Source organism: Melopsittacus undulatus, chromosome 4 (assembly GCF_012275295.1).
Source record: "Melopsittacus undulatus isolate bMelUnd1 chromosome 4, bMelUnd1.mat.Z, whole genome shotgun sequence".
NCBI lineage: Eukaryota > Metazoa > Chordata > Aves > Psittaciformes > Psittaculidae > Melopsittacus > Melopsittacus undulatus.
In genome coordinates, this window is record NC_047530.1 from 6405689 (window position 1) to 6418149 (window position 12461).

Below are 12461 nucleotides of genomic sequence, written 5' to 3' on the forward strand. Positions count from 1 at the left end.
TGTATAAAAGGGCAGAGTCCACAATGCTGTGCAAATAATTGAGCTGCTGAAGTTGCACAGCTTACTGAGGGCATTGCTTGTTGATGTGTCTCAGTCTGTTGGATGCACTGTCCACAAATGACGTGTGCAGACCAGCTTCCTTGGAATCATGTAGCAGGGTCCAGGGTCAAGCTTCTGTCTTTCATTTTGTCAGCTCTTGCCTGAAGACTGTGGCATTCCTGCTACACAATGAGAGCCCACTCTTCTTGTCCTGAGCAGGGATTGTATTGCCCTCAGCCTGGATGAGGAATAGGATTGTGAATGTGATCCAGCAGTCAGTGCTATACACTGCAACTCAGTTTGACTGTGCTGTGTTTCCCTTAGAAGTGTTTAAATGGTCTGCCTGTAGTTTCATGTGCTAGTGGACCTTTGTGCCTTGCTCTTGTAGAGGCCTGACATAACAGCAGGTAGGTGCAGCAGGGTGGAAGTGGTGGTACAGTTCCCACCTCCCGGAGCAGTAGTGACCCCAGCGCATACCACATCTCACTGCAGTCTTGATGACCTTTCTGGCAACACGTAGCTCTCTGTAGTTACAGCAGGTATGCAAAGAAATGGCTCTTCTTTTCCCATCTTATTTCCATATTGCTTTGCTGCCACAAGGGGGTAATGTTGCTTCTCCTCCTTGCTATTTGATTCCTTGTGGAACCTGAAAGTTTGAGTCCTTGCATAAGGGAAACGAGGTAGCTTGAGGACCCCCTCGCCCCCTCTGCTCCCCCAGTCCTGTATGGCAGCTTATCCCCTTAGTTACCATATGTTTACAGGTTCTTCAGTGTCTGGGGAAAGGCATGAATGGGGATCCAGAGGGGAAATGGCTCTCATGCAGAATGCAACCAAGGGAAGAGCTTTTGTAAGGGTTTGAAAGGGATAGATGTGGATCTCAGGTGAGCAGGTACTTTGTGATATGCAAATACCCAAGAGCTAGTGCTGTAAAAGACCTGCCAAGTTTGCAGAATTGGCCAGCTTGGCAGAAATGGTCTGGACTTCTTGCTCATTGCCTGCTAAGCCTGGAGCAGACTTCTCTTTGCCATCTGCCTTCTCAAAGGTTTTGTTTGCATTTAAGTGGTTGCTCATCCATCCTCAGAAGACTTCCGTAATATGGGGTGTATTTTGTGGCTGATTGCTCGGCAGTTGTTGACTGGAGTCTGGACAGTCACTTTTTCCACGGGGCTGTGTCTATTTTCTCATTCAAGTATGCCTTGAGCTGTTACCTAAGGTTTGGGGCTTTTCCCAAAGAAGGCTATGAATATGTTTGGGCAAATAAACATGGCTTACTCATGGTCTCTTTTGGCTCTGATTGTAGATAGGGTGTTCACTTGTGATGGAACTGGGACCAGTCTGTGATTAAAGTAGATAGACGGGGTAGGAAGACCTCCATTCCTGCCCAGCAGTGGTGAGTGCTGTATGTGAACTGGAAAAGAGTACAGTCACTTTTACAGCTTTTTCTTGCGTGCCTGAGCTTCTGGGTTGTGATTTAAATGGGGAGGCTGTTCAGGTCTCTGCATGTATTAGTGTCTGGTAGCCTTCTTGCTGTGCAATGTACTGAATGAAAAGGTGCATATCACTCATATCCTAACCTTAAAAACAAAACAAGCAGAACACTTCCTTGCCCCCCGCTGTGGATGCAGTTGCCTACTAGGAGACAGATCTGTAAGGGAAATCTACCACCTAAATAAGAGAGTAGTGCTACTCCCTGTGCTTTTTTTTGGGGGGGAAGGAGGGAACTAAAGCAGGAGGGAATTGCCTTGCCTAAAGCTACAAGCTGCATCTTGTGATGGAGACAGAGCACATACCTAGCGTATTCCATCCTGGTTTGTTCCTTGTTTCACAAAACACATGCTGTTACTATTTTTTTTCCTAATTGCTTACAGCAGTTGTGGCTTATTCAAGTATTTAATAATCTATTGCAGCAGTGATGTGTTGAGTTCACTGGAAAAGGGGGAGTTAAGCAAGAGGAGGGCACATCTCTCAGCTGCGGAGAAGAGAATAATGGTGCTGGCTGCTCAGACTGCACATCGGTGGGGATGTGGCCTGTGCCCAATCTAAATGGACCTACCCAGTATCATTTCTCCCCATCCTTTACATTCAGGCCTGTTATTTGTAGCAACCTTGCTAGCCTGGTGTCCTGGCATTTGTGTTCAGCATTCTGTTTAAGCTTATGGTCTGTAGACCTTACCTGTGCTGTGGAAAGTAGGATTTTCTGGCAAGCCTTGTCACCTCTATGTGTAATGTGATACTTTTGGGAAAGATTATGCTGTGCTGCTTTCAGATTTGGTAAGAAATAATTCCAGAGGTGCTCATTACAGTTCTTGAAGATGATGGTACTAAAGGAATATCTCAAGTAGTTAGTGAGGAACAGTGGGGTAAGTAGAAGTTATGAATGGATTTGAAGCAGAGACAAAAGGTTCAAAACTGAAGTGATAAGGTGACATAAACAGACATGATCATTAGGTGTGTTTATGGGGGAGATGTGCTGGCTGTGGGCACACAGGCAAGGTTTGGACTTCTCTAAAAATGGAAGACACAAATAAGTTTTATCCTGCAAATGCCACCACAGCCTGAACTGTTGGAGAGGCTGCCATGGTATCTAAATGGTTGGTTGATGTCTACGTGAGCTCTGAAGTTATTATTGCTGCTGCCCTTCCAGCTTTGTGGTTGTTTTCAACAACCTGTTGTTTCTGTGTGGGCAGGAAGGACTTGGTTTGACTGCCATGGTAGAAGTTTCAGCTCTTCACTGTGCTCTTAGCTGTTATGTAGAAGAAGGGAAAGAGGTGCCTGTTTTCTTGCACAAATGTTCCTCCCCACGCCTGTGCTGGTTTCTTGATTTAAGAATAATAGAAGGTTGCTAGAGCCCTTTTACTTCATTAATGAGAGCTGGTGGGGGAAAAAATGATGCCTTGTGCTTTCCCTCTTGCAGTGACTAATAGAGGTCACCCCCTGCTGCTGAGATTCCCTGAGTACTTTGGAAAGCTGAGCATGAGTCTTTGCCAAACTTGCAGAAAGACTTAGGCCTTCCTTTCTTTTCCTTTGCTTGAATTTAAATATATGGCAATGACTGTAGCACACAAAAAGATATTCTTTTCCCCATGTTATTCTTGCAGCATTTGGCTTGCAAACTAAGCCAGTACATAAATAACTCTGTTTTCTAAGGTACCTTCATGGTGTTTCCCTAGTTGAAGCACTGCCTTGCTCCCACCTCTTCCTTGTAGACCAGGCCTAGCAATGAGGCATTCACCTCTAATCTCCTGCAGTCTCCAGGGAGCAGACCTGTTTCTCTACAGGTGTCTGTCTATGGGACTGTTTGGGGACTTCTCCTTGTGTTCACCTACCGCAGCATGGCAGCAAAGGGAACTTGTTAAAACTGAATTCCAGTGGTGAATTCCATGGGGGGGGGGGGAGGAGCTACATGCTTCCAAACTGGCTTAGTCTTCTGCTTCTACTGAGGAGGAGTGAGATCTAGAGTTGGGTGCGTTGTTTTGGGTGTAGTTTTTGTGGTGCTTGTTCTGTTTTGTTAGGTTTGTTTTGAGGAAGGCCTATATATGAGATGACCATACAACAACAATCTTAGATAAACACAGATTGCTCAGAAGTTGAAAGACAGCTGACTTCAAACAGATAGCTATTTGAGGATACCATAAAACATACCAGCTCTCAGCTTTCCTACAGACACAGAAGTGTGAATAGCTTCCTTCTCTTGAAAGCTGTCCCTTGTTAGGCTGGCTGTCTCCTGTGCTTATGTGATTGTGGCTACCCTCATCCAGCTGCTGCAGCTTGAGCGTGTGCAGACAAGTTCCCTTGACCAGCAGCAGCTGCTCCTGTTCCCATTTTTTACTCCTGTACATTGAGTTCATGTACTTGTAGTGTTTTGTCTAGGGAATGATGCTTAACTCATGATGTCTTTGACACGCTTAAGTTATCTAGCTGTGATTTCTAGAGCTTGTTGTCTGGCTTCAGATAAGTGATGCTAATGGTTTGGCTTTCCTTTTGATAAGAAACAACTTATAGGCAGGCCCTTAGACCCTCTATTTCAGGCTTGCTTAGCTAAAAGCTCTCTGTAGTGTGGGGAGGAGCTGGCAGTATAGTGTGCCTCTTTTCTCATGCTAATACAAGTCCTTAATCGTTAGATGTGCAGTCACTTATTGCGTGCATTCATTCTTCACGCTCTTTATACATGCACACAGCACGGAGTGCCTAGGGACAAAGTGCCCTCATCCAATTATTCACTCCTTATTACAGAACGTGGGCTGGAGACCTTGCAGTAGAGCAGCATGCAGCTACTCTTTGGGCCTGGAGCAAGAGGAGAAGGACTTGTGATCTGACTCAGTAATACAAGTGTAACCAAAATAGTGATGACTCTCCATCTCTCCAGTTGAGCCGTTCTGGTCTGTTGAATAGCTAACATGCATTTGAAACATTTTCCACATACATATTTAACTGCTTGTGCCAAACGGCTGTTTGTGTGATGATGTAACTGACCCCCTCCCTTGCTCTTCTTGAGAAAGCACCTGCTGGAACTGAAGGCTGTGAATAAACAAGGTTCCTTATCTGCCAGGAAACTGACTCATTTTTCTGCTTGAAATGTATTAAGGAGAAGCAAATGCATCTCCTGCCTTCCTGAAGTGGGAGGGGTGGGGTAAGTGGCTGAACTGCCCTGCCAGTCATCTCTTGACCTGACTCTCTGCATTACTCCAGCTTGAACAAGAGCACTTTAAAGGAAGTGATTGATGTGTGGTGGGACCTCTGTTTTCATAGCCTTAGAAGCCTATGGAGATAACGATATGGCTTCTGCCCCCTCAGGAAAGACACCTCCTCTTCAGTTCCCTATGGAGAAACAGGAGCCCTATGTAATTATCCCAGAAGCTGACGCAGATCTGTGTGCGTGGGTAAGCAGAGATTTCTGCTGTCCGCACAATCTCTGGTTTTGGGAACTCCCAGAACAAGGAGAATTTGAAGCAGACATTATAGGTATGAAGGCAGGTAGAAGAGCCCTCAGGAACTGTCTGCATGCTGAGGGAGTTCAATGTGTTGGCTATGTTCTGGCCATCCTTTCAAGCTTATTATCATATGATGACTAAGAACTGATTCTCTGTAGCTGAATTTCTGGTATAATCGTGTTGCTAAGGGCCTAGGTGAATGAATGTGATGTCTTGTCTGCAGATTGACTGAGGTACCTGCCCCATTTTGAGCACTGGTATACAGCTGCCACTGCAGAGCAAAACAGCACATGCAGCAACGTAAGCTGACTAAAATTGCTTATCCCCTCCCTGCTCCTCAAGTTTTGCCCCTGCAACAAAGATTTCATCATTCTTCTCATATAGGAGTTATTGCCAAATTAATCACTGCAGCCATAGCTGCTCTTGACCCTTTTAATGTCTATCATGGATGTGTGCTTCCACTCTCCTGTTGAAATAACACATTAATCATTCCCTGGGTGCCATATGATGAGGACCTCTGTATAATGCTCACTCATCTTTTGTTCTGATGCATGGCCTTTGCCGGCAAGTGAAGTAATAGGTTAACAGTGTGACCTTGGATTCACTTAAAATCTGTTATCTTCTTCAGAACCACTGACCCTTCCCTTTGATGAGCTCCAAAGGTGCTGTTTAACTCCTGTGGCATCAGGTGATAGATGGAAGCTGAAGTTCCTAGTCCTCAGAGCAGGGGTGCAGTAATAGCACAATTCATCATGTGGCATTACTTTCTAGTTAAACTGAAGCAGGTAAACTTTAAAAGGGTTAAACATGCTCTTGAAACTCTGCTTCCTGCCTTGTGACTAGGAGAGCTCAAATCCAAATGCTTGTCTCTGCTATTCAAACTCTTATCTACAGTTCTTGTGTTGTGCAATTGTGCTCCTTTTCCCTGCGCTCTTTCCCAAATGTACTCCTTCACATCCTGGCTGAAGACCTGATGTGCTGTCTGTTTTCTGACTGAGAAAACCTTCCAGCTTGTTTTCTATGGGATTCTTGCCCAGAATCAGTGAAGGAGGGTTTTTTTTTCTGGTAACTTTTCTCTCTTGTATGAAGCCTGCTTCTCTGACAGCTCCACACCTCCAGCTGGGAAGGATGTCTTCTCTGTCCCTGGTTGCCCTTCAGAGTTAGCACAAGTGTTTCTCCTTACAAACAGGCTAGAGTGTTCTACAAAGGCCATGCATGGAATGTACCTGTGATCACGTACTACATCTTTGTTGTCACTGATTTCCCTAAAGAAAGGAAATTTTCTTGCAAATGGCATTCATTATGTGGAATAAGTTCAAAGAGAAAAAAAGTGATCAGAAGAATGCCTGACAGGGCTTGGATACTCATAAGAAAGGCAGCCACCATCTCTTTCCTCACTGAGGGGGGAGTTGTGAGCAAGGGGATGGAGGAGCTAACTTGGATAACTGCCGAAGTGAGTGTTGAGGGTTTCATCAGTAGTGAAATGCTCAAGATATTTCTCTCTTGCAGATGGTTACAATTATCTTAAGAAAAGTTTGACCATTTTGTCTGACTGTTTCTTCTCTTCTAATCGTCTGCTTGTGACCTGTCTTAATTAAATCTTGATGCCAGGCTGACTATGTCTAACCGTAACCATGCGAAAGCTGAAATAGTCCAGAAACGTTAGCTTAGAGGTATCAGAGCAGATTATGTTAAGGACTTAATTTTAGAAATCATTTTTTTCAGGCAATCTTTAGAACTGCATACTGATTGCTTTTTTATTTTAAGCTCGAATATGAAGCTGGTGATGGCAATAATGTTTTTCTCCTTGACAAGAACTACAAAACTTTCATGGAAAACGAAGCTGTGGAACAAAACACTTGATGGTTTCTGCTTACGTGTTTCAATTTGTGCTTTGAAAATAGGAGACAATACAGAGAGGTCTGAGATAATTTTTCCTCTATTGTTCTGAGAAAAAGGAAGAGAAGAATCTCAGGCAAGTGGATTGAGTTGGTTGAGAGTTTTGGTCAGAGTAGTTTTGTAGTGTTCTATTGAATCAGAAGTGACTTGGTTTGTTAACGGTTAATAATTGAGCATTCATCTGTCTTCATGCTTCAGCCTTCTTGTTATCTTTAGGTTAAACATTGCTTTGCCCTAAGAGAAGAGATGACTGAAGGAAATCTGGTTTTAAATTGTTGCTATTCTCTACATTCATATGAGGAGCCAGGGGAACACATACATAGGGACAAGTGCTCAGAAGGACTGAGCAGTGGCTGTAAATTGGAGTACTGAAAAAGAGATGTAATAGGAAGCAGTGCAGTAATTTTGCCTCCAAATGGATAATATAAAAGCCTTTCCAGGGAAGATATAAAACTCATAGAAGCTGCCAGTGTTAATACAGTTCTGCTTCAAAGGATAACTGTGAATTCCTCTCTTAAGCTCTTTTCATAACTGAAGGCTGGGACTGTGGGAAGTGTGCTTCATTTTACTGGTTTGCTCTGGTTGGTGGAGTGCTGCAGCAGCTCAGGAGGATGGCAGCTGACTGAAAACCTTTCGGTTTTAGGGAAGTAAGGCTCGATGCTGTTTGTTAGTGCCCCACTTTTGGATGGGGAGGAAAGCCCTTCCCTCAGTGTTGCTTGGAGTAGTGCTACTCAGTGACGCGTGTGCTGTGACAGCAAATCTAAGATGTGTAGGAACTGCATATACTTAGAAACTGAGAAGTCGAACTTGCTTTAAGGATCTTCTCAAAGCTTGCTGGAATGAATCACTCTGTCCCCAGAGGCTTTGGTGGTGATCCTCGCCCCTGTGAGGAGAGCACGGGTATAGTGCCATGGCTGATGTGCTGTGAGGAGGCTGCTTTATGACTTTTATCTCCTTGAGCTGTAGCTTCTGGCATCCAGCTGCTTCATTCCCGAGAAATTCCCCTTTCCTGCTTGCAGTGTCTTGTGTGCGTGCACTCTCTCTTTCTCTCTTCTCTTTTCCAAAGCTGTCCTGCAACTTGGACCTTTCTTCCCTTTCCCCCTTGCCAGCAATTTCTGCTGTTTGCAGACCTGAGATAACCGAGTGGTCGTAGAGCATTTGTTCCATAACTACTGATGTCTTATAGGAAAAAGCATCTGTTGAGATATCAGTGCTGCTGAACAGAGGCAATTTGTACCTTCTTGTAGTAGTTTTAATAACTAAAAAATAAAGCAACAAAAACCCCTACAGTTTCCCCCCTGTTTCATCAAGCCGGGCCAGAAGCATCTTTCAGGGTGAGCAGAGTTAATCTTCATCATTGTAGCACTGACTGACAACCTGGAGGATGATAATGTGTGATTTTTTTTTCTGGTGAGCGGGGGAGGAGAGTGGAAATTGCAGTTTCTCTACTAATTGTACTTTAGATGTCATTTGTGACAATTTCATATTGTCTAGACAGAGAGAGCGGAGCAATTGCTTCCACAGAGCCTAGTGTTAGCCTGTTATGTATCTGGGTAGCAAAAATGGGGGGTGTAGGAGAGGAAGAGGGTGCTGTAAGCTCCAGAGAAGATTCAGGAGTCAAGCATGATCTACTGAAGTGTTTCAAAGGGGGATGCAAGCAATATGCATTTCTGTTCTTTTTGTGTGCTTCCCTGTTGGAAAGTCAGACCTTTAGTGGCTCACAGTTTCCTGTAACAGAGCAGCTTCTGTTCATCTGTGGATTATGTTTATCCTCCTTAATGGAATTGCTCCAAACCTCAGCATTTACCGTGGTGGGATATGGGGCTACCTTACACTTTGGCTTACTGAAAACAAATAGGCTGTGTTTCTTCTGGGAATTTGGGTGACAAAAGCTATAAATGTGGCACCAAAGACATGATAGAGTGTGACATGACTTACTTCAGATAAATGTATCTGTGCCTTCCTGGGGGACAGTCACAGATGGGACACCTTATTGATGATTGTAGCAGTGGATCTGTTATTGAACCCATTTGTCAGTACCAAATGCATTTGGATCCTTAGCCTGGGCCTCCGGGGCTCAGTCTGGAGTGAGTTACTTGAGTAATATATTTTATTTGTGTTTAGCACTCTGGTTTCAGTATGGATATTGTTATTCTCTGTAGCGTTAAGTGCAGAGATGGTGTGTCTGGGTCTCATGAGACTGGACATCGCCTTGGTTTGGTTCTTGCCTGCTACATGTATTTATAACCAGCTCTGTCTGACAGAGCACACTTGTAGGACAACTAAGAACTACCAACCAGGCTTAAAGTCAGCTATAGCTTTTAGCAGTTACCATTAACTGAGTTATCCTCGTCCACCTGATCTGAATGTGGCCTTTGTATGTGGCTCGTGCGCCTTGGTGTGAGCTTGGTCTTGGAAGGCTCTGCTGGAAAGGCTGCCTTAGCTGAGCCTGTTCAACTCAGACAGCGCAGCCTCACAGAGGGTCCTGGGGACTGTGTTTAATGGAGTACACTTGTCAACCTGCTCCCTACAACCCCCTTACTACTGGTCATCTTAGGGTGTCTTTATGGTGAAGGAGGTTCTCCTAAAGCAGCAGCCTCCTGCTGCTTCCTGAGTTGCAGGCTGTTCAGGTAAAATCACAGGGATTACCTGGGTATCCAGCCGTTCTGTAGCCCAGGAAACTCTTGGTTTGTGTTTTACTGAAGTAACACATATCAGCTCTCATCTGAGGTGCCAGGTGCCTGGTGGAGCAAGGCCTTCAAGTATTTATTTCACGGATCAGATGGGATGTAGAGGTGAGAACTGTAGATTCCTTGAAGTGCTGTTCGCAAGCCAAGTGGTGGCAGACCCACACCAAGTTACTACAATGGGCACCCTGCGCCTGCTTCTACACCCTTCTGGGGTCCTCTGGTTAGTAGTTTCCTTCAATGCAGCTACTGGCTGCTTTCTGAAGGTGATCCCTCTATGTCAGTGGTATTCTCAGACAATTGCCAGCCTTTCCAAAGGTGAGAGAAGGAATATGGCTGGAGAGTACCTGGAGACTCTTTTCTAACAGAGCAGGCTGCACTGGTCATTTTGTGTTACAGCTCTTGATTTTGCTGTGTCATTTATTGGATAGACCCTGAAAGGTCAAGTAAAGAAGATGGCATGTAGAGATGCCACTCTCTTTCCCAACCCTCTTTTCCACTAGGAAAGAGTGTGTAGTGTATAGGTGCTAAGATTTCTAACAGGGATGATGAGTTTGGTTACCTGTGTGTGCACATTACCAGGACACCATAGGCATTGCAGAGAAATGACATTAAACATGTTCTGTGTCAGTTGCTCACATCTATGAGGAGGCAGCTGCTGCTTGTAGGGCTGTGCAAGATCTGTGTGCTGTGGGAGCTCTTTCTCCTCAGTTAAGTCCAGTGATTAGGCACGATGGTCCAGGAGGGCGGCAGCCTCAGCACATCCAAGCTGCTTGCAAACTGCTGGTTTTGGAGTGTTCTGCATAAGCAGCTCTGAAGAGCAGACCTCTAAAAAGCATGCTGGCGTTGCAGTGGCTGTAAGCCAGTCTCTGAACTCTGAGACAGTCGTTCAGAAAGGAACCAGCTGATTGCATAGATAGAATATCCCTTCTGCTAATTTTAATCTGTCTACCATACCCCACAGAAGGAATAAAAGCACTTTATATGTGATGCAGGTGATGGGTATACCTTGTAAACATAGGACTTCAGGTATACTTCGTAAAGCTGTTGCACCATTTGTTCTGGATTAGCTGCTTTTGCATATATTGACATACATTTGGAGTAGGAGAGTGGGTTTGATAAGGCAGGTTTGAAGTATGATAACTTTCTGGAGAGCCAAGGGATTCAGAGTATCTAGCAGTGTTGAAGGTTAGAGCTTTTGACTTGATAACCTGGGGAATTAATTCAGCTCAAAGTTTTAAGAGGTTTAATAACTGTTCTTGAATAAGACAAATGGTTGCCAAGCAACTTCATGCCAGAGAGGACAGGATTTCTTGCCTTCTGTAGAGTCCTGGTGCTTTGCAGCAAGTACCAAGTCTCTCAAGCTGACACTTGCCTTTCTAAGTAACTGGAGCGATCTCTTGCCATTTTCTGTGTTCTATGTTTATAATGTAAAATTGAAGTAATATTTATTTATTGCTGGAAAGCAGTGAAAATTTGTCTTGAGATCCTGATGGGTGGGCTGCTGCCGGAGAACATGCTCATTTGCATTGCTACTGTCTTTATCTGGCTGGAAATGGGAAGTTGGGTGTGATTATATCTGGTCCTTCTTCCTGCTTCCTGGATGGATGCTTGCTGTCCTGCATTGCAAATGCTTAACTACAAGTTAGAACTGTGGGAGTAAGACTGATACGTTCAAACCTTCCTTGACAATTGTGTATGTAGGTGAATAGAACAGATGTTTTGTTGGACCTTTCTGACTTTCAAACCACAACAGTTTTCATTAAGTTACAAAGACTGGAAGGCAAAATTTAGCAGGAGTTTGGATACAAAAAGACTTGAAAGAGATCTTAGCAGCCTTATAAACTTTGATAGCTGACTTTTCTACTCTCTACACCCACCGCAAATCACCACTCTTGTGTTAATCTAATGGCTGCAACAGGCTTGAATGAGTCAGTCTTGAAACAATGCTATCCTCTGCTTTATGCCAAGAAGCTAGATAGAGGTGCATGTAGAAGCTAGGGTGGAGGACATGTTCTATATACTTTTGATTCTGCTGTCTTCATGACTCAGACTTACTTTTTGCATATTCAAGCTGTCTGGCTGCATTTGCATACATTTACTTCTTGAGTGACTATTTCTCATTTCTCCCTGTGGCTGATTAAGATACAGAGGAAACGAACATTATTATTTCTTTTTGTGGCTGAAAACCTCTCTTTCAGAGCCTTGAAGCTAAGAATGAATATCTTACTGTGAATAAGCACCAGTGGTGCCATAAAAGCCCACATGCCGAGGTGTGTTCTTTGACCCTGCTCCTTGGCCCATTCCTTGTGTAGCCCCCTTTGAGTAGGTAGGAGTTTGACAGATGGCCAATGCAGCAGTGTTTATTGACCTAGCAAATGATGGCTTATCTCCAAAGGAGAAGTGCCATCTGTATCTTTCTCTTGAAACCTGGAAGTGGGTTTAGGACCACTCCTTCTTACTCAAGGTGTTCTTTCTCCTGTGCAGTGCGAATATTACACTTGAATAGCTGTGTGGTGAAAACACATATGCCGTCAGTGAGTGATTCAGTATGTTGCAGAATTCTCTGCCCTGATGACAGAAATAGTCTTAGGAGTTTCAGAAAGTAGGGCATAAATAAGAAAGATATTCTTGAATGGTCTTTGACTTCATCATTTGTTTTAATTTCTAGGAGGTTGCTGGAGTCTTCCCTCATTTCGTTATCTCGCTACGATGGAGCAGGGTCCCGGGAACATCCAATCTACCCAGACCCAGCCAGGTAAGAGCTATATGCAATGTAAAGGCATTTAAGTTTTGTAAATAAAAGCATAACTTTAGTATAACTCACTAAATCCTTTGGGAATGGTTCATATATTGAGCCCATCTCCTCCTCCATGACTTGCCACGAGCACAGGGCGCAAACCAA

The 12461-nt window shown here is 44.2% G+C and overlaps 1 protein-coding gene across 4 annotated transcripts in view; it reads left to right on the forward strand.

The window, feature by feature from the left end:
- The window catches only part of AMBRA1 (autophagy and beclin 1 regulator 1), a 131024-nt gene that overhangs the window by 20508 nt on the left and 98055 nt on the right, over positions 1-12461 (forward strand). For all 4 annotated transcript variants that reach the window (XM_034061664.1, XM_034061663.1, XM_034061665.1 and 1 more), the window contains one exon: positions 12228-12314. In XM_034061664.1, the coding sequence (XP_033917555.1) occupies positions 12228-12314 (87 nt within the window). The remainder of the gene's footprint in view (positions 1-12227; positions 12315-12461) is intronic.